General features: G+C 50.2%; 1 protein-coding gene across 1 annotated transcript in view; it reads right to left on the bottom strand.

Annotated features, from left to right (window-relative positions):
• The window catches only part of LOC136956389 (lipoxygenase homology domain-containing protein 1-like), a 33,960-nt gene extending 15,435 nt beyond the window's left edge, over positions 1-18,525 (bottom strand). The window contains 20 exon segments of the mRNA XM_067250289.1: positions 949-1,285; positions 1,610-1,770; positions 2,135-2,327; positions 2,477-2,673; positions 2,982-3,058; positions 3,738-3,898; positions 4,134-4,288; positions 4,696-4,831; positions 5,225-5,311; positions 5,677-5,837; positions 6,024-6,159; positions 6,475-6,725; positions 6,902-7,025; positions 7,239-7,387; positions 7,528-7,626; positions 12,455-12,639; positions 12,967-13,047; positions 14,964-15,078; positions 17,607-17,851; positions 18,023-18,525. Coding sequence (XP_067106390.1) covers positions 949-1,285; positions 1,610-1,770; positions 2,135-2,327; positions 2,477-2,673; positions 2,982-3,058; positions 3,738-3,898; positions 4,134-4,288; positions 4,696-4,831; positions 5,225-5,311; positions 5,677-5,837; positions 6,024-6,159; positions 6,475-6,725; positions 6,902-7,025; positions 7,239-7,387; positions 7,528-7,626; positions 12,455-12,639; positions 12,967-13,047; positions 14,964-15,078; positions 17,607-17,851; positions 18,023-18,525 — 3,553 coding nt within the window.
• Between the last annotated feature and the right edge of the window lie 3,210 nt (positions 18,526-21,735).

Genomic DNA, 21,735 nt, shown 5'->3' with positions numbered 1-21,735 from the left:
CACACCCCCACCCTCTCCTCACCCTCCCACCCCCACCCTCTCCTCACCCTCCACACCCCCACCCTCTCCTCACCCTCCCACCCCCACCCTCTCCTCACCCTCCACACCCCCACCCTCTCCTCACCCTCCACACCCCCACCCTCTCCTCACCCTCCACACCCCCACCCTCTCCTCACCCTCCACACCCCCACCCTCTCCTCAACCTCCACACCCCCACCCTCTCCTCACCCTCCACACCCCCACCCTCTCCTCACCCTCCACACCCCCACCCTCTGCTCAACCTCCCACCCCCACCCTCTCCTCACCCTCCCCACCCTCTCCTCAACCTCCCACCCCCACCCTCTCCTCACCCTCCACACCCCCACCCTCTCCTCACCCTCCACACCCCCACCCTCTGCTCAACCTCCCACCCCCACCCTCTCCTCACCCTCCACACCCCCACCCTCTCCTCACCCTCCACACCCCCACCCTCTCCTCAACCTCCCACCCCCACCCTCTCCTCACCCTCCACACCCCCACCCTCTCCTCAACCTCCCACCCCCACCCTCTCCTCACCCTCCACACCCCCACCCTCTCCTCACCCTCCACACCCCGACCCTCTCCTCAACCTCCCACTCCCACCCTCTCCTCACCCTCCACACCCCCACCCTCTCCTCACCCTCCACACCCCCACCCTCTCCTCACACTCCACACCCCCACCCTCTCCTCACACTCCACACCCCCACCCTCTCCTCACCCTCCACACCCCCACCCTCTCCTCACCCTCCACACCCCCACCCTCTCCTCAACCTCCCACCCCCAACTTCTCCCTTTGCCACCATTCCTGCCCCTTCTCACCCTCCACCTCCCTCACTTCTCCCTCCCTCTCCCTCTATCTACCCTCCACCCCACCCTCTCTTCATCCTCCACCCCCCCCCCCTCTCCTCACTCTCCCCCCCCTCTCCTCACCCTCCAGATCCCCAGGGTCCTCTGGCAGCAGCTCTACCACCACCTCCCCGTCCTCCTCATCCCTGGCCAGCCAGCGGGAGCAGGGGAACACGAAGATCTCCACCACCTCCTGCAGCTCCTCCACCATCTCCACCTCCTCCTCCTCCTCCACCTTCTTCTTCTTCTTCTTCTTGTCCTTCTTGTCCTCCTTCTTCTCCTCCTTCCTCACCTCCACCATCACCATGGCCATCGTCAGGCGCTTGATGTCCAACATCTCCAGGAACCAGCCGTCTCCGATGCCGCTGCCGTCATGGCCGATGCGGACCTTGAAGATCTTACCCACATCCAGGGCCTCCACCTGAAAGGGGGGGGGAGACAAGATCTATTCTAACTGACTGTCTGACTCCCTGATGGACCGATGGACCAACTCAATAAATGACTAACTGACTGACTGACGGCTTGACCAACTGATTGACGGACTTACTGACTGACTGATGGACCAATGGACTTGTGTGAAAAAGACTGGCAGACTGACAGACTATCAACTCACTCACACATTCACTCCTTCTCTACTCTCACTCTCTTCCCCCCACAGCTTGCCTCCCTCATTTGCATCTAGGCTTTCACCCAAAATATATTTGTATCTTCTACCACTTCTGCCATGACTCCAGGTGGACCAGACCTTGAAGATTTCCGTGGTCCCTCGTTCAAAGTTGTTGGAGCGGCTCTTGAGAGTGATGAGCTCCGTCTTGCCCTCCTCCCCGTAGATCTGGCAGAACACGTTGGCGTTGGTGCCCGCCGCTCGCACATCCCCCGTTACCACGGTGATCTCGTAGTTAATCACTGTGGGGCGGACAGAGAGAGCAGGGCCGCAAGGCGGTCACTCATCTGTGATAAAAAGGCTAAGACATCACATCCATCACCTTGACAACCGTCATTATTACCAACAACCGTTGTGTCAAGTGCCCGAGTGGGAGCATCCTGGGGTGAGATCACTGACCATCACTCATTGTGACATTCATAATGATCCATAGTGTTGAACTGTTCATGCTATGATAACTTAACCCTGCAAAACTGCACACTACATACTAAACTGCAGTCTATTTACCACAAACACAACTAGGTAATATAGTATACATACAATGTAAAATACGATATATACGTATGTATATATGCTTAGTGATATGATAGTGATGTAGGACAGTACGTTGTTCGATGTCCAGGGTCTCGCTGGGGTAAATCTCCACCTCTACCTTCCCGTCGGCCTCGTCTTTGCAGAGCCAGCGGTGGCTAGGGAACATGTACTGCTTGCCATGGACCGGGACCTGGATCTGTACACTGTCCAGGAACCAACCAGCACGCAGGCCCTCGTTGGTGTGGCCAATGAGGAGCCGGTTTATCTACCAATATAGATAATGAATGACAATACTCAATTGATGTGACGACAGGAACTGAAAATACAAACAAACCAAACACGATAGCTCTGAAACGCTGCCGAGTTCTGTGAAGAAAATGCACCCTAACTGGTAGGATGGGAGCTTCAACTCACTTGTCCAATGTCATAGGTATCTACAGTGAATATATCGGTCTGGCCCGTCTCAAAGTAGTTACTGAGGTCGTTGTCGGAGACGACCACCAGGATCTTCTCGGTGTCACCCTTCTCCCCGTACAGCTTGACAAAGACCTTGGAGTCAGAGCTGGCTCCGCTGATGTTGCCCGTCTTGATCGCAATGTGGTAGCTCACGTCTAGAGAGGGACGGCAGTTTGTCATGTTTGACAAACTCATCTTGACAATATCCCAGCGGCGTTCTGATATCGGAAGCACATCCAGCTTCATGTGTTATCAGGAACCATGAAAAGACCCCCCCGCACATACACACGTGAAGTGCCTTGGCCTTATCCAAGGACACAACGTCATTCTGCACGGCCGGAATCGAACCGGCAACCTTATGATTAATAGCCCGATTCCCTAACCGCTCAGCCATCCGACCCCCCCATCTGACACACACGCACGTCGAAACACACCGGCATCCCAGCGCCCCCTGCTGACTCACTGTGAAGCCGCAGCCCCTCCCCAGCTGGCACCAGCTCCCGGACAATCTGCCCGTCGTCTTCGTTCCGGTCCAGCCACCTGAGGGAGGGGTCACACAGGAAGAGCATGGCCCAGTGCACTTCCCCCCGTTCGACATTTCATACACAGGGAGGACATCGTTTTGATCAAACGATCTCCTTGAGACTGTGTCATCATGCGCATGATGCTTACGTTACATGATAAGATTTGCTATGAATGCAGAATCTCGAAACGATATTGATATTTTTGAAGTTCAGACCCAGTGTGTTTGGAAGACGAGAAGACAATAATATTCTAAAACCCTGCCCCTTCCTCTGTCCCCGTTAAGGCCTGACGTCTGAGACACGATGAAGACCAGGAAATACTTTCCTGTGGTGTAACAGAGCTGCCCTGAGGACTTGTGGTTTAGCTCCGGTTACTGTGGATGCTTTAGCTGTCTCCGTCTGTGTTTAGTCCCTATTTGTAATGAGATGCCGCTCCGGCAGCTGACTAACTGTTTAAGCGAGGCCTTTGGAGGACGTCCAATAGAAAGAGACTGGGCAGGGCCAGTGTCCTCTGCGGCTGCTGCTGAAATGTACTCTGATTGGTCTCCTTGTGGGTGATCAAAGTTGGAATATGTGATTGGGTGAATTCTACTATTTAGATGTGGCTGATTCTTAGGTAAATGGAATTAGAGCCCCAAAAAGCACACTTTTACATGATTTAGACACATAGTGCGAGAATTGGCTGGTTGTCTTGCCTGAAGCAGGGGAATACAGTGGCCAGGGACTCTGGTTGGCCCTCCTCCCTGACCATCACCTTGTCCAGGAACCAACCACAGCCCCCGCCCCGCCCATCATGGCCGATGCGGACCCGCCTCACCGTGCCCAGCGTCACTGCCTCGATCAGGAACTCATCAGCCTGCCAAGAGGGGGAGGGTGGAGGGTGATGAAGGAGTGTGAAGAGAGAGGGGGAGGAAACAATGAGAGACAGAGAGCGAGAGAGAGAAGAAGGGAGGGAAATAAGAGGAGGGCAGTGGGCGGTGTTACACAGGAAGAGAGAGAAAAAGAGGGAAGGAGGGACAGAGGGAGGGAGGGAGTAACAAACAGCAGCCTAGTGTCTGTTCTGTGAGAAGGCTTCCTCCTGAGATGCTCACGTTGCCCTTCTCAAACTTGTTGACGTTGTTCTTGCTGAGGAACATGAGGCGGTCTCCCGTGTCTCCCAGGTCCCCGAACACATTGAGGAACACGCTGGCGTCCGTCCCACTCCCGCTCACATTCCCCGTACAGATGGTGATACGGTATTTTATCACTGAGAGAGAAGGAGATTGAGCGAGAGAACGAGACAGAGAGGTAGAGGAATCAATATTTTTAATATTATAATAATGGATGCAGCAAACTGTTCTTGCGCTTATTGAGACACGACTCGTCAAATCTGCTGACTGAAATGACCCGACATGACTTTTAGGAGATAAACGGACATCACTAAGATGCCATGTCCTGCACGGACCTGCCTTGTCTGCCTTGTCTGCCTGTCTGTCTGCCTGCCTGTTTGCCTGTCTGTCTGTCTGTCAGCCTGTTTGCCTGTCTGTCTGTCTGCCTGTCTGCCTGTTTGCCTGTCTGTCTGTCTGCCTGTCTGCCTGTTTGCCTGTCTGTTTGCCTGCCTGCCTGCCTGCCTGTCTGCCTGTCTGTCTGCCTGTCACCGCATGTGCATCTTACACGGTAGAGGTTCTGGAATGTTGGCCCCCACGGCCGGCATCTCTCTGATGATCTCGTTGTCATCCTCGTTGATGTCGAGCCAGCGGCCGCAGCTGAACGAGTACTTCTCCCTGGTCAGGGTCTTCATCAGGGTGGCCTGGAGGCACCAGCTGGTTCTCAGCACTTTGAACATCTAACACACGCTGTATATGTCTGTCTGACAAGCATGCTTATATAAAACATATACAAACACACAGTTACACGCACGCAAACATATGTAGACACACAAAGAGACACACAGAAATACATAACGCACACATAACCTGAGGTTATGTGTCCGTACACACACACAAGCACACACACACCTTCACCAGTCAGATAAAGAAAGAGTGGCACACGATGCTGTCACATTCACCCAAGCTAGGCAACAACCTAACGATCGACACAAAATTCTCCTCAAGTGCGCTTTGATCATCCTCCAGCTGCACTTGAAGGCGGCAGAATGACAGCAGTAAGAAGCCGGATGCAGCCCAAACATGGAGGCTCTCACCCTGGCCAGGTGCCAGCCAGCGAACGGGTGCCTCTTCTCGTGCCAGACACGGAGTTTCCGCAGGCGTCCTATGTCCGGCATCTCCACCTGTGAGAACACACACGTGAGCAGATCCTGGTCCTTACGAAGGAGAAACCCTGATTGTTCATGCAAACACACACATGGTCGAGTGTCCAACGATTGGATTTTTTCCATTATTTTTCAATTTTTCCTTCCTCCAACGGCAGCCTGGAGCAGTAATCAAGTATATCAAGGCAATATCTTGATATGGGAAAGGAACAAGAGGTTATTTTGCAGAGGACAACACACAGACTCCACACAGTAAGGCCTAGGAGATTGCCCACATAAGGACTTTCTTGCTGTGAGGCAACAGTGCAGGGCACTGTTCCTCCTTGCCACCATAACTGGTCGTTGTGTCCCTACATGAACAAGGCCCACACACACACACTCACCATGAACCTGTCCAGCTGGGCCTGCTCAAAGCTGTCAGAGTTGTTCTCCAACTTCATCTCGTCTGACTTTCCGTTCTCCCCGTAGATCTGCAGGAAGACCTGCGCGTCTGTCCCTGCGCCCTTCACGTCCGATGTCCAGATCCACAGGGACCAGGGGGATTCTTGGAAGGGGGAGTCAGGTCACATGGGTTTGCTCTAACACCAAGGCAGGGCTAGTCCTACTCTTCTTTTTCTGTGTGTGTGTTATGAAATATCTTAACTTACTCTTCTGCTTCCATGTGTGTGTGTGTGTGTCTGTGTGTGTGTGTTATCTACCTCTATGAGTAACCTGGAGGCATCAAACTTACTCTTCTGCTTCTTCTGTCGGAGGGAGACCATCTCGTAGAGCTCTCTCTCTATCAGGCCGTCCCCCTCGTCCTCGTCCAGCCACTTCCCACAGGGGAACACCTGCTCCAGACCCGTGAAGGCACAGTACACCGTCACCTGGTAGAGACACAGGGGGGAGGCGTGTCCAACAGCAGCTGGGTCAGAGTGGCCCTCTTGTTTACTATGCCTGTTTTTGCTTTAATTAGAGATAGTTATAGAATAGATTTAGCAATGTCGGGGGTAGAGAGAGAGCAAGGGCAAAATGGGCCGAGGTGGAACCAAACTTGGAGTCAGGGCCGCTGTTTCAAGGCCTCAGCCGACCCGTGAGGCGCTCGACCCGGTGAGCCACAAGGGCGCCCGGGTGGAGTGTCAACGTCACCACAGCCTACACACGCACACGCGCAGGAACCCACGGCACTGAAGAGACGGTACCTTCTCGCAGTACCAGCCCGCTCCCACGGCCCCGTTGTCGTGTCCGATGGTGACCCTGCTTAAGGGGCTGATCAGCTCGGCCACCTCCACGTTGAAGATGTCGATGAGGCCCCTCTCGAAGGCCCCGCCCTCCAGGAACATCTTGCCGCTGTTCCTCAGACCCTTGGAGCCGTGCATGATCATGTGGATCTTAGAGTTGGTGCCCGCCCCCCTCACATTGCCTGTCATCACCTGGACGTTGTACACGATCGCTGCAGCGGCGACCAGAAGTGGGACAGACAGGGTTGGGGGTCAAAGGTCATTTTTTCTCATATCCAGGACAGGGTATGACTCTGTATTCCGGTATATTCTCAGTGGGATGCCTCTCAGAGTTTGCACTTTGTTGATGCTGATATGTAGGGATTGTGTGGATGTGTGAGAGACTCACGCATCGGCTGCGTTGCTCCCACCAGCACGTCTCTCTGGATCTTCCCATCGTCCTCATCCATGGCAAACCAGCGGTTGACGGGGAACTCATACACTTCCTTGTTCCCCATGTCATCGACGTTGACCTGTAGGCAGACACAGCAGAGGTGAAGATCAGAGGCGGCCTGCGGAGATCTTGATTGGCAGTCTCATCATTAGGCTGTTGCCCAGCTTTAGTCAACATTGCATCATGATCATCCCACGTTATGCCTGGCTAGTGTGCGTCTGACGGTATGTGTGCGTCTGACAGTACTGTATGTGTGCGTGTGTGAACGTGTGGAAATGGGTGAATGGAGAACCTTATCCAGGAACCAGCCTGCAGACGAGCCTCTGTTATTATGGCCGATGGTAATCTTCTTCAGCCTTCCCAGGTTAGGGGCCTCGATGGTAAACTTGTCCTCCGTCCCTCGCTCAAAGTTGTCTTTATCGCTGTCCAGCCGTCTCTCTCCTGCAGCGACGGCACCAGAGTGAGACACACAACCTGCCTTTCAAGCTACACGGCCACGGGAGGCAGGGAAGATCTGAACAAGTGTAAGTACATGTTCGAACGTTGCAACGTAGCAGGAGTGAGACAAACCAAAGTCGTACCTGTGTCTCCGTTTTCCCCGAAGATGTTGAGGAAGACGTCGGCGTCGGTGCCGCTGCCCTTCATGTCTGCCGTGAACACGCTCACGATGTACTTGTTCACTGTTGAAACACACAGCGCCAAACGGCACCTGAGGAACACTGGAAACTCGCTTGACGTTCTGTTTGCAGATATTTTGGGACCTCTGCAGGATTCTGCAACCCACTGTATATTACTGACAGGATTGTACTTGAGGTGATTGGATTTGTTTTCAAAGAAAGGTAACCATCATGATTATCTTTAAAGTTACGCAATGATGGTCGTCTAAACCGGAGGTTACGGTAGCGGCTGGGATGTTTGTCTCTATAGAACCTTGTGGAAGAGTCTCTACAGGGGTCCCCAAACTACGGCCAGCGGGTCGAATACAGCCCGCCCACGCATTTGGACCGGCCCTCTGAACAATGCCAGAGACTTTTTTATAAAAAAATATATTTAAAAAGAAAAAAAAGAAAAACAGCTCACACTGATTAATATGCATAAGTAAATGTTTTGATTTCAATAGCAATGCATATGAAAAAATAGTAATAATGGTCTTTTAATAGGCAAAATATCCCTTGAAATGTACGGATGTACGGTGCATAACAAAATAATAAACTAAACTAGCATAATAAATACATTAAAAATCATAATAAATCTCAATATCACAATAATACTGGTAGTTACTCCAGCCCATGTAATTTTCTGTTACAGACCGACCCAGCCCCACATTAAAGAAAGGAAAAATGATCTGGCCCTCGCAGAAAACAAGTTTGTGGACCTCTGATCTAGAACAACAGCATGAGCACATCCAGGAGTTCCTGTAATCCCCAATAAGCCTGTTTCCAGGTTAAATATTCATGGGAAAGCGTGACACTTGTGGACACAGTGTGTGTGTCAGTTTGGAGTGACAAGGATCAGGCACTTAGACCACTCCTCTCTGGTGCTGTATAGATGAGGGATGTGCAGGCACGAGGACAGCCTCGGGTCAGGGTAGCGTGATCTGGGACAGTTGCATAAAGGAGGCACATGACCCTGGTCTGGTCTGGCCTGGACTGTGCTGTTTTCATCTGTTTTGGTTTGTTCTAGTCTATCTTGCCTTGTTTTGTTTTCTCTGCTCTGGCCTGTTCTGTTCTGGTCTCTTTAGTCCTAATATGGTCTGGTCCAGTCTGGTCTGGTCTGGTCTGGTCCAGTCTGGTCTGGTCTGGTCTGGTCTGGTCCAGTCTGGTCTGGTCCGGTCCGGTCTGGTCCAGTCTGGTCTGGTAGGGTCTGGTCTGGTCTGGGCTGGTCCAGTCTGGTAGGGTCTGGTAGGGTCTGGTCTGGGCTGGGCTGGTCTGGTCCAGTCTGGTAGGGTCTGGGCTGGTCTGGGCTGGTCTGGGCTGGGATGGTCTGGGCTGGTCTGGTAGGGTAAGGTCCCACCCTGTTCTCTTTTACCAAGGTTGACCAGAGATTACACATCAGGGAGGAACCATTCAGAAAGGTAATAACAACTGCTGTTTTACATGGGCTAGCATGTGTGTTGCTTTGAAACATGATCCAAGATCCAAGATGGCGCCGATGATGGCTGCCTCGGTCGTTAGGTGCGCTCTTTTTTGTCTTGTTTTGTCTGTTAATTCAGTGTTCTGCCAAGATTTCCGGGGTTCTCTAACTAGAGAAGTACTTCTAAACATCAGGACTACAACTCCTGTGGATTTATTTCCCACTTTTCTGCTTCCAGCGGCGGAATTAGTGGGAATTATAGTCAAAGCCACCCTCGGCTTTGTCCTAGCAGCGAAGCGCCGTAGGAGAGGCAAACGAGCCGGTGCTCTGGTGCGACTCCGTCGGCGTGGGGCACGCACAGCGTTACCGGGGATATTTCTCTCCAACGTGCGTTCACTGAGCAACAAACTGGATGAACTTCAGCTACTGGTGTGGAAAAACAGAGACTTTCATTCATCTTCCGTTTTGTGCTTTACGGAGACATGGCTGAGTGAACTGATCCCAGACTCTGCGCTACAGCTAGCAGGTTTCAAACTGCTGAGAGCGGATCGTAACCCTGTGCTCTCTGGCAAAACGAAAGGCGGTGGTATTTGTTTTTACATTAACAGTGGCTGGTGTGAAGATGTGACAGTGATTCTGCAGCACTGTTCTCCTGATCTGGAATCATTTTTTATTAACTGTAGATCTTTTTACTCGCCACGAGAGTTTGCATCATTCATTCTGGTTGGCGTCTACATGCCTCCGCAGGCTAGCGTTAACGAGGCTCAACGTGTGCTCGCCAGCCAGATACTGAGTGTGGAGCATGAAAATCCGGATTCCTTGGTTATTGTGCTAGGCGACTTTAACAAAGGCAATCTCACTCAAGAACTCCCAAAATATAGACAATTCATCAAATGCCCTACCAGAGAAGGAAACACCCTGGATCACTGCTACTCTACAATCAGCAAAGCATACCATGCGGTCCCCCGAGCAGCACTGGGTCACTCTGACCACGCCATGGTCCACCTGATTCCTGCATACAGGCAGAAGCTAAAGCGCTGTAAGCCTGCTGTGAGGACATCAAAACAGTGGACCAGTGAAGCTATGGAGGATCTGCGGGCGTGCTTGGACTGCACTGACTGGGACATGTTCACGACTGCTACCAATAGTCTGGATGAGCTCACAGAGGCTGTGACATCATACATCAGCTTCTGTGAGGACTGCTGTATACCAACACGCACCAGGGTAAGCTACAACAACGACAAACCCTGGTTTACAGCTAAACTCAGAAGGTTGAGGTCAGAGAAAGAGGCCGCGTTTAGGAGTGGGGACAAAGACAGTTTCAAGGAGTCAAAGAACAGGTTTAGCAAGGCGGTGAGGGAGGCTAAACGACTGTACTCAGAGAGGCTAAAACACCAATTCTCTGCAAACGACTCTGCTTCTGTCTGGAGAGGGCTCAGGCAAATTACCAACTACAAGCCCAGAGCCCCCCACTCCACTAACGACTCCCGCCTGGCCAACGACCTGAATGAGTTCTACTGCAGATTTGAAAGACAATTGGACAGTCTTGAACTACCCCTTCCCACCCAGGAGGCCTCCCACCTCCCCCCCTCTACAGTGAGGGGGGGAGGTGGGCCGGACTCTGTCTCTCCAGCCACCCTCAAGCACTGCGCTGACCAGCTGTCTCCGGTGTTTACCCACATCTTTAACACCTCCCTTGAGACATGCCATGTGCCAGCCTGTCTCAAGTCCTCCACCATCATCCCTGTGCCCAAAAAGCCAAGGCCAACAGGACATAATGACTACAGACCCGTCGCCCTGACCTCTGTGGTAATGAAGTCTTTCGAGCGCCTGGTGCTGGCACACCTTAAATCCATCACTGACCCTCTACTGGACCCCCTGCAGTTTGCCTACAGAGCCAACAGGTCTGTGGACGATGCAGTTAACATGGCCCTCCACTTCACCCTACAGCACCTGGACTCCCCAGCATCCTATGCCAGGATCCTGTTTGTGGACTTCAGCTCTGCCTTCAACACCATCATCCCCGCCCTGCTTCAGGACAAGCTCTCCCAGCTGAACGTGCCTGATTCCACCTGCAGGTGGATCACAGACTTCCTGTCTGACAGGAAGCAGTGCGTTAAGCTGGGAACACAAGTCTCTGACTCCCGGTCCATCAGCACCGGATCACCTCAGGGCTGCGTCCTTTCTCCTCTGCTCTTCTCCCTGTACACCAACAGTTGCACCTCCAGTCATCCGTCCGTCAAACTCCTGAAGTTTGCGGACGACACCACCCTTATTGGGCTCATCTCTGGTGGAGACGAGTCTGATTATAGGTGGGAAGCGGCCAACCTGGTGACCTGGTGCAGCCAGAACAACTTAGAGCTCAATGCTCTTAAGACAGTGGAGATGGTTGTGGACTTCAGGAGGAACACAGCCCCACTCACCCCCATCACCCTGTGTGACTCCCCAGTCAACACTGTGGAGTCCTTCCGCTTCCTGGGCACTATCCTCTCCCAGGACCTCAAGTGGGAACTGAACATCAGCTCCCTCATCAAGAAAGCACAACAGAGGATGTACTTCCTTCGGCAGCTGAAGAAGTTCAACCTGCCAAAGACAATGATGGTGCACTTCTACTCAGCCATCATTGAGTCCATCCTCACCTCCTCCATCACCGTCTGGTACGCTGCTGCCACTGCCAAGGACAAGAGCAGACTGCAGCGTATCATCCGTACTGCTGAGAAGGTGATTGGCTGCAATCTGCCTACCCTCGAGGACCTGCACACCTCGAGGACCCTGAGGCGAGCGAGGAAGATTGTGGCCGACTCCTCCCACCCTGGACACTCCCTGTTTCAGTCACTCCCCTCCGGCAGAAGGCTGCGGTCTATCAGGACCAATACCTCACGCCACAAAAACAGTTTCTTCCCTTCCGCTGTTGGCCTCTTCAACAAGGCCAAGGGACCACACTGACTCAAATGACTTATTGCTTAAAACACACTGCTTTTGCACTGCACCACAACATGGTATCTTGTACATTTGTATTTTTTGTAATATTTGTATTTTTGTATTTTTATATTGTAATTTACGGCAACTTATATTTATCCCACTTAGTACTGCTAGTTTATGTACCCTTAGTATAGTTAGTCCACATATTTAAATTTTAGGTATATGTTTATTGTATGCACCTTCCTGCCAAAGCAAATTCCTTGTCTGTGCAAACTTTCATGGCGAATAAATCCCTTTCTGATTCTGATTCTGATTCTGATGATGTAATAAGCAGCATGTAGTACATGTGTAATGTAGCTAAAGACTGTGTGTGTGTGTGTCTAAGTATGTGTGTGGTTTGAGTGTGTGTCGGTGTTTGTGTGTGTACATGTGTGAGTTTTGTTTGAAAGTGTGTGTGTCTATGCACCACTATGTGTGTGAGTCTGTGTGTGTGTGTTCTGAAGTGAAGCCTACGTTTGGGGACGTCCATGGGGTTGAGGCTGCCCAGCAGGTCTCTGACAAACAGGCCGTCCCCCTCCTCTCTGCTCATCCAGTTGTTGCAGGCAAAGTAGAAGCGTAGGTGGGGGCGGTTCATGTCGGTCACCACCACGCGGTCCAGGAACCAGCCGGCACTCATCCCTGTGTTGTCATGCTCGATCCTGGAGACACAGCCGGGTCGAAGGGTCACAGGGGTCGTGTGCGTGCTATCTGTCCAGTAATACCACCCAGTGAAGCCATTCCTGCCTTTATAGTTGGATTTCAGATCCACAAAACGTTGATCATATTTTGAAATCGTCTCAACTGGAGGAGCAGCCTAGTTTCACAACCATTGGAATTTGCTGGAAAGATATCTGTACCTACCTAGCTGGACCCTGAGCCGATACAGCTGGTTCTTATTCCCCCCCCCCCCCCCCCCAAACCACGAGCCACACCTCCACACAGCACACATCAGCGCCCCGACAGAAACATGTTACATCACTATGTACCTGATTTTCTTCAGGGGCCCCACATTGTGTGTTTTGATGCGGAACACGTCCGTCTTGTTCTTCTCAAACGCTGTTCGGCTCCTGCGGCGTGAGCACAGACAGATGATGAGAGGGACAGAGGCAGACAGACAGAGAACCTGCCAGAACTGGTTTCATCTGACAGCAGGAGCAGCACTATCTGGAATCTTTGCTTCCTTTCTTTTTATCCTTGTTCAACCTTACCTCCTCTCCACTGCCCCTTTCTCTACTTCCTTCTCTTCTATTCCCTTTCCTTCTCCTCCCCTGACAGAGATATCTCTGTGCTTGACAAAATGCCTCGTCTGCCAAGCCCGAATCAGATATCGAGCCCCCAAACAATAGCCTCTAGACCAGCCTGTGTCACTGACCTACATTCCCCTCCATGTTCTCCTGCTCAGTATTATGCCAACATCCTCTCTTCATTGTGACCATGCCAGGACTGCACCCACTCTCTAATTAAGAGTTAAAAATTGATTGAGTTAAAAATTGATTGATTGACTAAATTACTGTCCAACTCACACACAGCCCTGCCTGAATGAGCCAGTCTGTGTAAAACGGTGGCACAGGACAAACCAACCATCCCAATGCAAACTTTGGAATTCATGTCATTGGAGCAGAAGCAGCGTTTTGTTCTGACTCTGACTCAATTCCATCAGAATTCCAAAATGTTGCATTACGCTCTGCTTGGATTGGTCAATCCAGCAGACCTGCTCAAAAACCAAAGCGTCTGACTTACCTGTTTCACAGTCCCAAGGTTCACTCATCCTTACTCAATAAAGGCAGGACAGAAATTATCTGAGTAAGGTTAAACTCCTTCTCAGTAATGATGGTGTTGATGATTAGGGGCTCATATTGGATAGTATTTCTGATTTACCCAAACTATAGGCCAAGAAGAAAACCGTGGTACTCGTTTTGTCTCTCTATTGTCAGGGACATACATCTATGAGACATTGATGTATACTTAATATAGTTAACGTGTTTTCTACAGTGGCTTTACAACGCCTGACTGTCTTTCAGTCTGTCTGTCAGCATGTGTATCTGAGATGGGCAGATAGGTGCAGTGTGATTGACAGGGAATACAGTTCAACCCATATTATACTATAGGGTATATGGTAGCCAGGTGTAACTCTACCTGCTTATCTGTGTGTGTGTGTGTGTGTGTGTGTGTGTGTCTGTGTGTGTGTGTGTGTGTGTGTGCCTGTGCCTGTGTGTATGAGTGGGAAGATAAGGAGCACCCGTAGCTGTAGCTATCAAGATGACAGCTCCTGTACTCAAGGGTTATTTGATGATCAAGTGTGTGTTTGGGAGGGATGACATCGTGGTCTTCTTTCATTGGTTGAAAATGAAAGGAAGACCGGCCATGTCACATGGTTCGTCCTTACTCCAGATATCCTCCGTGTCCCTCATGGTGCTGTATGGAAGAGAGCCTCCTGAAAGCTTCACACATTTAACCTTCTTCGGAGAGAATCTTTACTTTCCATGGTAAATATCTATCAATAAATATTTAAAGAAATTTAAAATAAATTGTATCCATTTTGAATGGATGATGGACAATGACTGACTAGTTGGCAGTTTTGTTTTGTTGGCTTTTTTGGTTCAGCATTTCTCTTGGACTGCTGATGGTGACTTGAGGGCCGTATGTTAAATATTCAGGATTACGCTCCAATACAGCATCATTCCCACAATGCAACACAACACAGGAAGTACATCTGCTTATTTTTAATTGACCGAAACTGATTATAAAATACCTCTTTTCTGTGCTGGAAATCAGAGAGAAATACAATGGTTAGTGGTGAGCTATGAAAATAACCGTGGGAAAAGTCCATACAATCCAGACATATTTATAAAAAAAACAGATTTATAAACAAACAGAAAATCAATGCTTTCTGTCCCCCAAAAATTGCTTTCTTCACAGGCCATAAACAGACACCTTCCAAACAGAAGCCCAGTAAGTGAAGAGTAAGCACTGATGAACTCACTTGCTGGCCAGATGCACCTTGGGAGTGACACCAAAGTCTCCAAAGAGACTCACAAACACGTTAGCGTCCGTCCCTGCCCCTTTCACATCGCCAGTGACCGTCACCACCTCAAACACTGAGAGAGAGAGAGAGAGAGAGAGAGAGAGAGAGAGAGAGAGAGAGAGAGAGAGAGAGAGAGAGAGAGAGAGAGAGAGAGAGAGAGAGAAAGAGAGAGAGAGAGAGACAGACATAACGAGAGACAGAGACATAGTGAGAGAGAGACATAGAGAGAGAGAGGAGGGGGTGAAGATAAATACACATAAATGCACACATAATATCACAAATTATGATTAGTTTATCAAATAACTCAGTGATTCAATCTTGAATCTTACACTGCCCACATCTACAGAATGCTGCCCCAGGATGGTTTCTTTTAACAAAGACCTGCCGAGAAACTTGAATGCAGCAAATCTGCAGTTGAATCCCAATACCTGGCATGGAGCCAGAGAGCCCTCCTCTCTCTCGTTAGAGAGCTGGATGTATGAGTCAGCCGGGCAGCCTTCAGACTGACAAGGCAGGCAGGAAGTAGAGGTAACCACTCAGAACCCTGGGTCCTACATCTGTGTTTGAGAAGGAAGGACGGGAAGGAGGAAAGGTGGGGAGGAAGAGAGTAGAATAAAAGAGGATGTGCAGGCATCTCCTTGTTCATTGGCTGTCAGCTCCTTTATGTGTGTGTGTGTGTCCTCTGTTTGCCAAAAGCTCTCTGTGCACACCAATACTATCTGAGTATTAACCCGATGGGTCATGGGTGTTCCAGATCGTAGTACAAACTCAGGAGTCTGGCACTTGAACCTGCCAGAGGGAGGTGGGCTGCCAGAGGGAGGTGAGCTGGGGCCGTGTGTATTTTTCTGTGTGTGCGTGTGTGTTTGATCCTGCAGATTAATGGAGCTGGAGGGGTTCAATTTAACCCCTGGCCTGTAGGATTATGTAACATGCAAATCGTAGTGAATATTGCATGGATGAGCTCAACATGGTACTGACAAAGGAGGGGAGACCCTGGGTACACTGAGAGGGGAGAGAGGAGAGGGGAGAGAGGAGAGAGGGGAGAGGGGAGAGGGGATAGGGGAGAGGGGAGAGGGAGAGAGGAAGGAGGAGAGGGACAGGGATGAGGAGAGAGGGAGCGGCGAGTGAGAAAATGACAGAGAACAGGAAATAGAGGAAAGAAAAAAAAATCCAGCGAGAAAGAAAAAGATGAGGAGAGGAATGCAAAGTTCAGGGCCGCAGGGAGCACTGGAAGACTTCTCTGTAAGAAGAGGTCCGCTTTTTCTGACAAGTTCACAAGCACGCCAGCGACTGAAGGAGGAGATCATCTTTCATGTTTAGTGAAAGAGTCACAGACAGGCAGTGAGAGACACCTGACTGACAGAGAGACTTGAGGTAAGTGACAGAATGAGACTTGATTAGAAGGAAATGAGCTGAGAGAGAGAGAGAGAGAGAGAGAGAGAGAGAGAGAGAGAGAGAGAGAGAGAGAGAGAGAGAGAGAGAGAGAGAGAGAGAGACACACACACACAGAGAGAGAGTGCCTGGGCACAGATAGTCAGATGGCAGATAGCATCGGAGCCCAGAGACGTCTGGTAAAAGTGAGCTAGTGGATAAAGTCCCAGATAGGAGGTGAGATCGGTTGGTTGTGGAGTCTCGCCTGGCTCGTGGCTGGGCCTGGTGAGGCAGCAGGTCATGGGTGTGGAGTCTCGCCTGGCTCGTGGCTGGGCCTGGTGAGGCAGCAGGTCAGGGGTGTGGAGTCTCGCCTGGCTCGTGGCTGGGCCTGGTGAGGCAGCAGGTCAGGGGTGTGGAGTCTCGCCTGGCTCGTGGCTGGGCCTGGTGAGGCAGCAGGTCTGGGGTGTGGAGTCTCGCCTGGCTCGTGGCTGGGCCTGGTGAGGCAGCACGTCAGGGGTGTGCAGGTGCAGCCAGGGGGGAGATTGGCCATGCCTTGTCATTGACTGACAACTATGTGATTGTGTGGCAAGTGTGGGGTGTCTTTGTCTGTGTGTCAAGACCTATCCAAACCTAGCGAAGCTAACTAACAACTATGTGTGGAGTAGGTGTGTGTGTATGTGTGTGTGTGTGTGTGTGTGTGTGTGTGTGTGTGTGTGCGCGCAAGGCCTGCCTAGACCCAGCCAAGCAGAGTAACTGAGAGGCAGACACCTATCCTGTCCTGTGAGTCCCTAAATGATGAGTCTCACCCCGTTTATCTGATCTGGATCTGCTCACTAACCAGACTCTGGAAGCAACATCCAATACCCTTTATCCCTTTATCCACCATAATGTCCGTGTGGTCCATCAGAAATCCCACATTCACACTGTTATTGGAAATAAATAGAACTCGAGCTTACTTTAACACACTCCCAGAGGAGAGACCATCCCAGACACAAGCCAGGCCAGATCCCCCGTCTCAAACATCTAGTCTATAGTACTTCAACAGCCCAGGTCAAAGCTTGATCGTGGAGCTGATTCTTATGATGCTTATGCAGATATTCCATTATCCAGAAAAACACTGGAGAGAAGGCCATACAGCATAAATGAAAATGACTGGGCCGAGGGTATGCAAGAAGCGTGTGGTTTACTCAGCAACATTGTTAGCATTTCTTCCTCATTTCTTTATCCTACCTTTCTTTTTGTGGTACTCGTCCTCATATCCGTCATCGGAGTCTGTTTGGTAGGTCAGAAGCTCATTCTGGTAGATCTCTGCGTAGTCCACCTGCTTCACTTTGGACTTCTTCCCTTTTTTCTTCTTGTCTTTGTCTTCGTCGCTGTCGGCCGACCCCTTCTTGGGCTTCTTCTTCTTCTTCTTCTTGGAGTCCTCCTCCTCTTCCTCTTCATCGTCGTCTATTAAGGGCTCCTCGTCCTGAGACCTCTTCTTCTTCTTCTTCTTCTTCTTCTTCTTGGAGTCGTCCTCCTCGTTCTCTTCCTCCTCCTGGGACTTCTTTTTCTTCTTCTTCTTCTTCTTCTGGTCCTCCTCCTCCGCCTCTTCCTCCTCCTCCTCCTCCTCCTCCTCCTCCTCCAGAGGCTCGTCTTCCTGAGACTTTTTCTTCTTCTTCCCGTCTTTTGATTTTTTGTCCTTTGAGCCCATGTCCTCCTCTCCCTGTGGGACCTCCGGAGACGGCTTCTTCTTCTTTTTCTTCTTCTTGTCCTCGTTTGCTCCCTCTGTCACTTCCCCCTCCTCAGTGAGCTTCTCAGATTTTTTCTTCTTGGGTTTGCCGCTGCTTTTGCTGGTGGTGTCATTGTTGTTCTCCTCGCACCCGTCTTGCTCATTCTCAATCACTTCCTCCTCCTCCTCAGCATCCTCTCCAACTTTCTTTTTCTTCTTCTTCTCTTTCACCTTATCCTGGGACTCTCCCTTTTTCTTCTTCTCTTTCTCCTGGAACTCCTCTCCCTCAGGGTCCTCGGTGCTCTTGTGTTTCCTCCGACTGTTTTCTCTGTCGCCAGACTTGCTCTTCCCTTTCTTCTTTGGCTTCTTCTCCTCCACCCCGTCATCCACCTCTTCGGTTTCCTCCGATGCGGACTCTTTTTTCTGTTTCGACGGCATCTTTTATTCATCCACTTCCCCAGCTTTTAGTTTCGTAAGACCTGCCTTGAGTTTCTGAAGGTGTAAGACTATTCATTTGACCTGTGGCATCTATGAGACACGGTAGCCCCAGGGTTCAGACGGAACGGCCTGTGCGGGGTGTCTGCGTGTGTGTGCATGTGCACGCGGAGGCCGGGGCCTGCCTGAAGCGCTCCTCTGTGATCCGACGCAGGGGCACGCGCTCAGCTCATTAAAAATTACTGTCGCCGCTGTGGTCACGTGACACGGGGAGAAAGCCCTGTGAAAAAGGAGCCTTGCTAAGAGAACTTATCTGCCACAGCTTCCATTATTCATACTTAGGATCGCTTTACTGGCTGGGGGTGTCTCGCTTTTACCTACATACACACACACACACACGCGCCCGCACGCACACGTTAATGCATCGAGACACACCCGCACAAACAGACACGCACACAAGCCCTATCTATTTCTCCGTCTAACTCTCTGCCACTCACACATGTACCAACACATACACCCTCAACCCCTGCAACACGCCTGTCCACGTCATACATGGCAACCCTGAACCTGGGACCGTTTCAGTGTACAGTGATGGTTTGTTCATGGTGTCTGCCTCCCTCTGGCTCACAGAGCCTGGCTGAGAGTCTGATATTGGCTCCCGGTCAAGTCCAAGATTTATGCTTGTGCTTGAGTGCTGTCCAACAATATGCTTTTCTTTAATGGACGCCATTCATACACTTTAAAATGTCACTTAATTGGCGATTCAAAGAGTAATGTGCAGGTCAAGGAAGAGGCGACAGGGAACTGATCGCACAAATCTGGTAGTCCTTTCTCTTTCACTGGTGTTTCTAATGCAAGTATGCATGATGTTTTGTCAGATGAACTGTTTATGCATGTATACCATTGACTTTTTCCCTCTCTCCATCTCCCCACCCACCCTCTCTCCATCAAAACAAGGTACTAGCAAGTTCCTGACCCATGTCCTGTAGTTCTCATTTGTACTGACCCCCTGGTGTTGACACGGGGTCATGTCAACCTCCCTCTATGAACCCTTCCAGGTCATGTTTTTCACAGGAAAAACAAACATACTAAACTAGTTTAATTTGTTTGTTTTATACACAGATATAGTCTACTTTATTGGCTCAGCAGATGTGAGAAATCCTTCATCTTATCCGCTACTACAGCCAACTACGGTATCACTATCCTCAACGTCTAGGCCTATAAACCCATTTCTAATTTGCTCTCACTCAAATTTCCCTAATCGTATTCACCTGGTGGAAGACTCCTCTATTGGTCTCTAGTTCTCTCTGCAACGTGTCCCACTATCGCCCAAATAAAGATGTACATGCACATTAGTTTCCCACTGGGCTTCTAGTCTGAGTGGCAACCAGGAGACCGAGTTTATCTGAGAGCCGTGTTTCAGAGTTCTTAATCAGTCGATGGCCAGCATCCTTTCAGAGCTCCTTGTTGAAGTAAACGCAGTTGAATAAAACATGACTTTTTTACACTAGCCAATGTTTAATTCATACCGACAAATGATTGTAGCTTGCGATAAGTTTAACATTGCACAATATATACAAAGCTGCGTGATAAGAACCGTGCGATAGCAATAGTAGCCAAACGTATCGCATGTGATGAAGAGCCATTGTTTCGAACTGAATGTTAATCTGGTTTTCAGAATTTGTTAGCAAACCTTGAATAGGAGAAAAGAGACCTCCAATGACCTGTGACCTCTTCACCAACCTGGATGCCATCCATGGCCTGTTATTGTCTCATAATGATCCGTGTACTCCTCAGAATACCGTCAGACTTTTGAGAAGGCGAATAAGTATCACCATTTTGAAATGCAACTGAAATAGTTTTACACTGACTGAATAAACACGTAGTTATAGATATCGTTTCTGTACAACGGATGATGGTTAATCTCTATTTGTTAAGTGTTGTTTATCATATATATTAACATCTTGAGGTGAAGGGCCAGTCTCTCATAGTCTGTGTGGATCAGTGTCATAAGTTCTCTGTGTCACTGTATCAGTGTCAGACTCCACAACCCAGGTTTACATATCTGCACCAGAGCCAGATCATCCAATTAGTGTTATTAGGGACACCTGACACCCCATCACAGAGGCGTGGTCCAGTCAGGGTGGAGATGAGTGGGAGGGGATTGGAGGAGGAGGGAAGTTGAGGCAAGTGGGAGAGGAGGGGGTGAGGGTTAAGAAAAAGAGGAGGGGAGGGGAGGAGGAGGAGGACGAGGGGAGGCGCAGAGGAGGAGGAGGGAAGGAGAGGGGGAGGTTAAGGAGGAGGGGAGGAGGAGGAGGGGAGGAGAGCAAGGGAGTTGGGGAGGAGGTGAGAGGGGAGGAAGAGGGGAGGAGAGCGAGGGAGTTGAGGAAAGGAGGTGAGGAGATGAGAGGGGAGGAGGCAGGGTTGGGGCTTATGAAAGTCAATCTTGCTGTCAGCAATGGATATCCAATCCACCGATGACAGCAGACATCCAGACAGGTTTGATCTGTCCTGTTGACGTGAAGCCTATGAGGAGATAGACTGAGATGACTCAGCTAGAAATGTTTCACATTTGGAGACATAATTAAGTACTGAGTAATATATCTTATGCAGGAACTCACTTTGATCAAAGGCTTTAGAGACACCTCTAAAAATGAGAACATAATTGACTTGGACCTAAGTGGACTACTTCATTAGCAGATGTGCAAAGAGAGAGGGCGAGAGGAGGAGAGAGAAAAAGAGAGACAGCTGGGAGGATGTTTGAGAGGAATCTCCCCTTGACGGAAATAGTCCTAATCAGGGTTCAGCTGGTTTGATTGTTCTGCGTAAATGTGGAGAGGATCTGGGACTGAGAATCTCTGACTCCTAATCTGATCCTGATCACCTTCCCCCTCCACCCATGAACCCAGCAGGGACCAGCTGACCCGGATCACCCTCTAATTCCCAGGACTCCTTTGTGGCAGAGAGTCCTCAAAGACACCTGTGTACTCTGTGATTACCTTGTACTCTTGTTAATAAAAGAAAGTCCTAGCGAAGCAGACTATTATGACTGTGTTTCTGTACCAACAGTGATTCAATTTAGATTGGATTCATTCATACTTAATTGTCTTTAGAGCCTAAATAAATGGTTACCCTCATTCCTGCTGTGTAAGTGCCAGTGATGATGCAATAGAAGTCTGATGATAAGATTTGACCACGCTGTGATGACAAAAG

Source organism: Osmerus mordax, chromosome 14 (genome assembly GCF_038355195.1).
Source record: "Osmerus mordax isolate fOsmMor3 chromosome 14, fOsmMor3.pri, whole genome shotgun sequence".
NCBI classification, from domain to species: domain Eukaryota; kingdom Metazoa; phylum Chordata; class Actinopteri; order Osmeriformes; family Osmeridae; genus Osmerus; species Osmerus mordax.
Note: the sequence above shows the minus strand (reverse complement) of the source record. Positions and strands in the feature narration are given on the sequence as shown.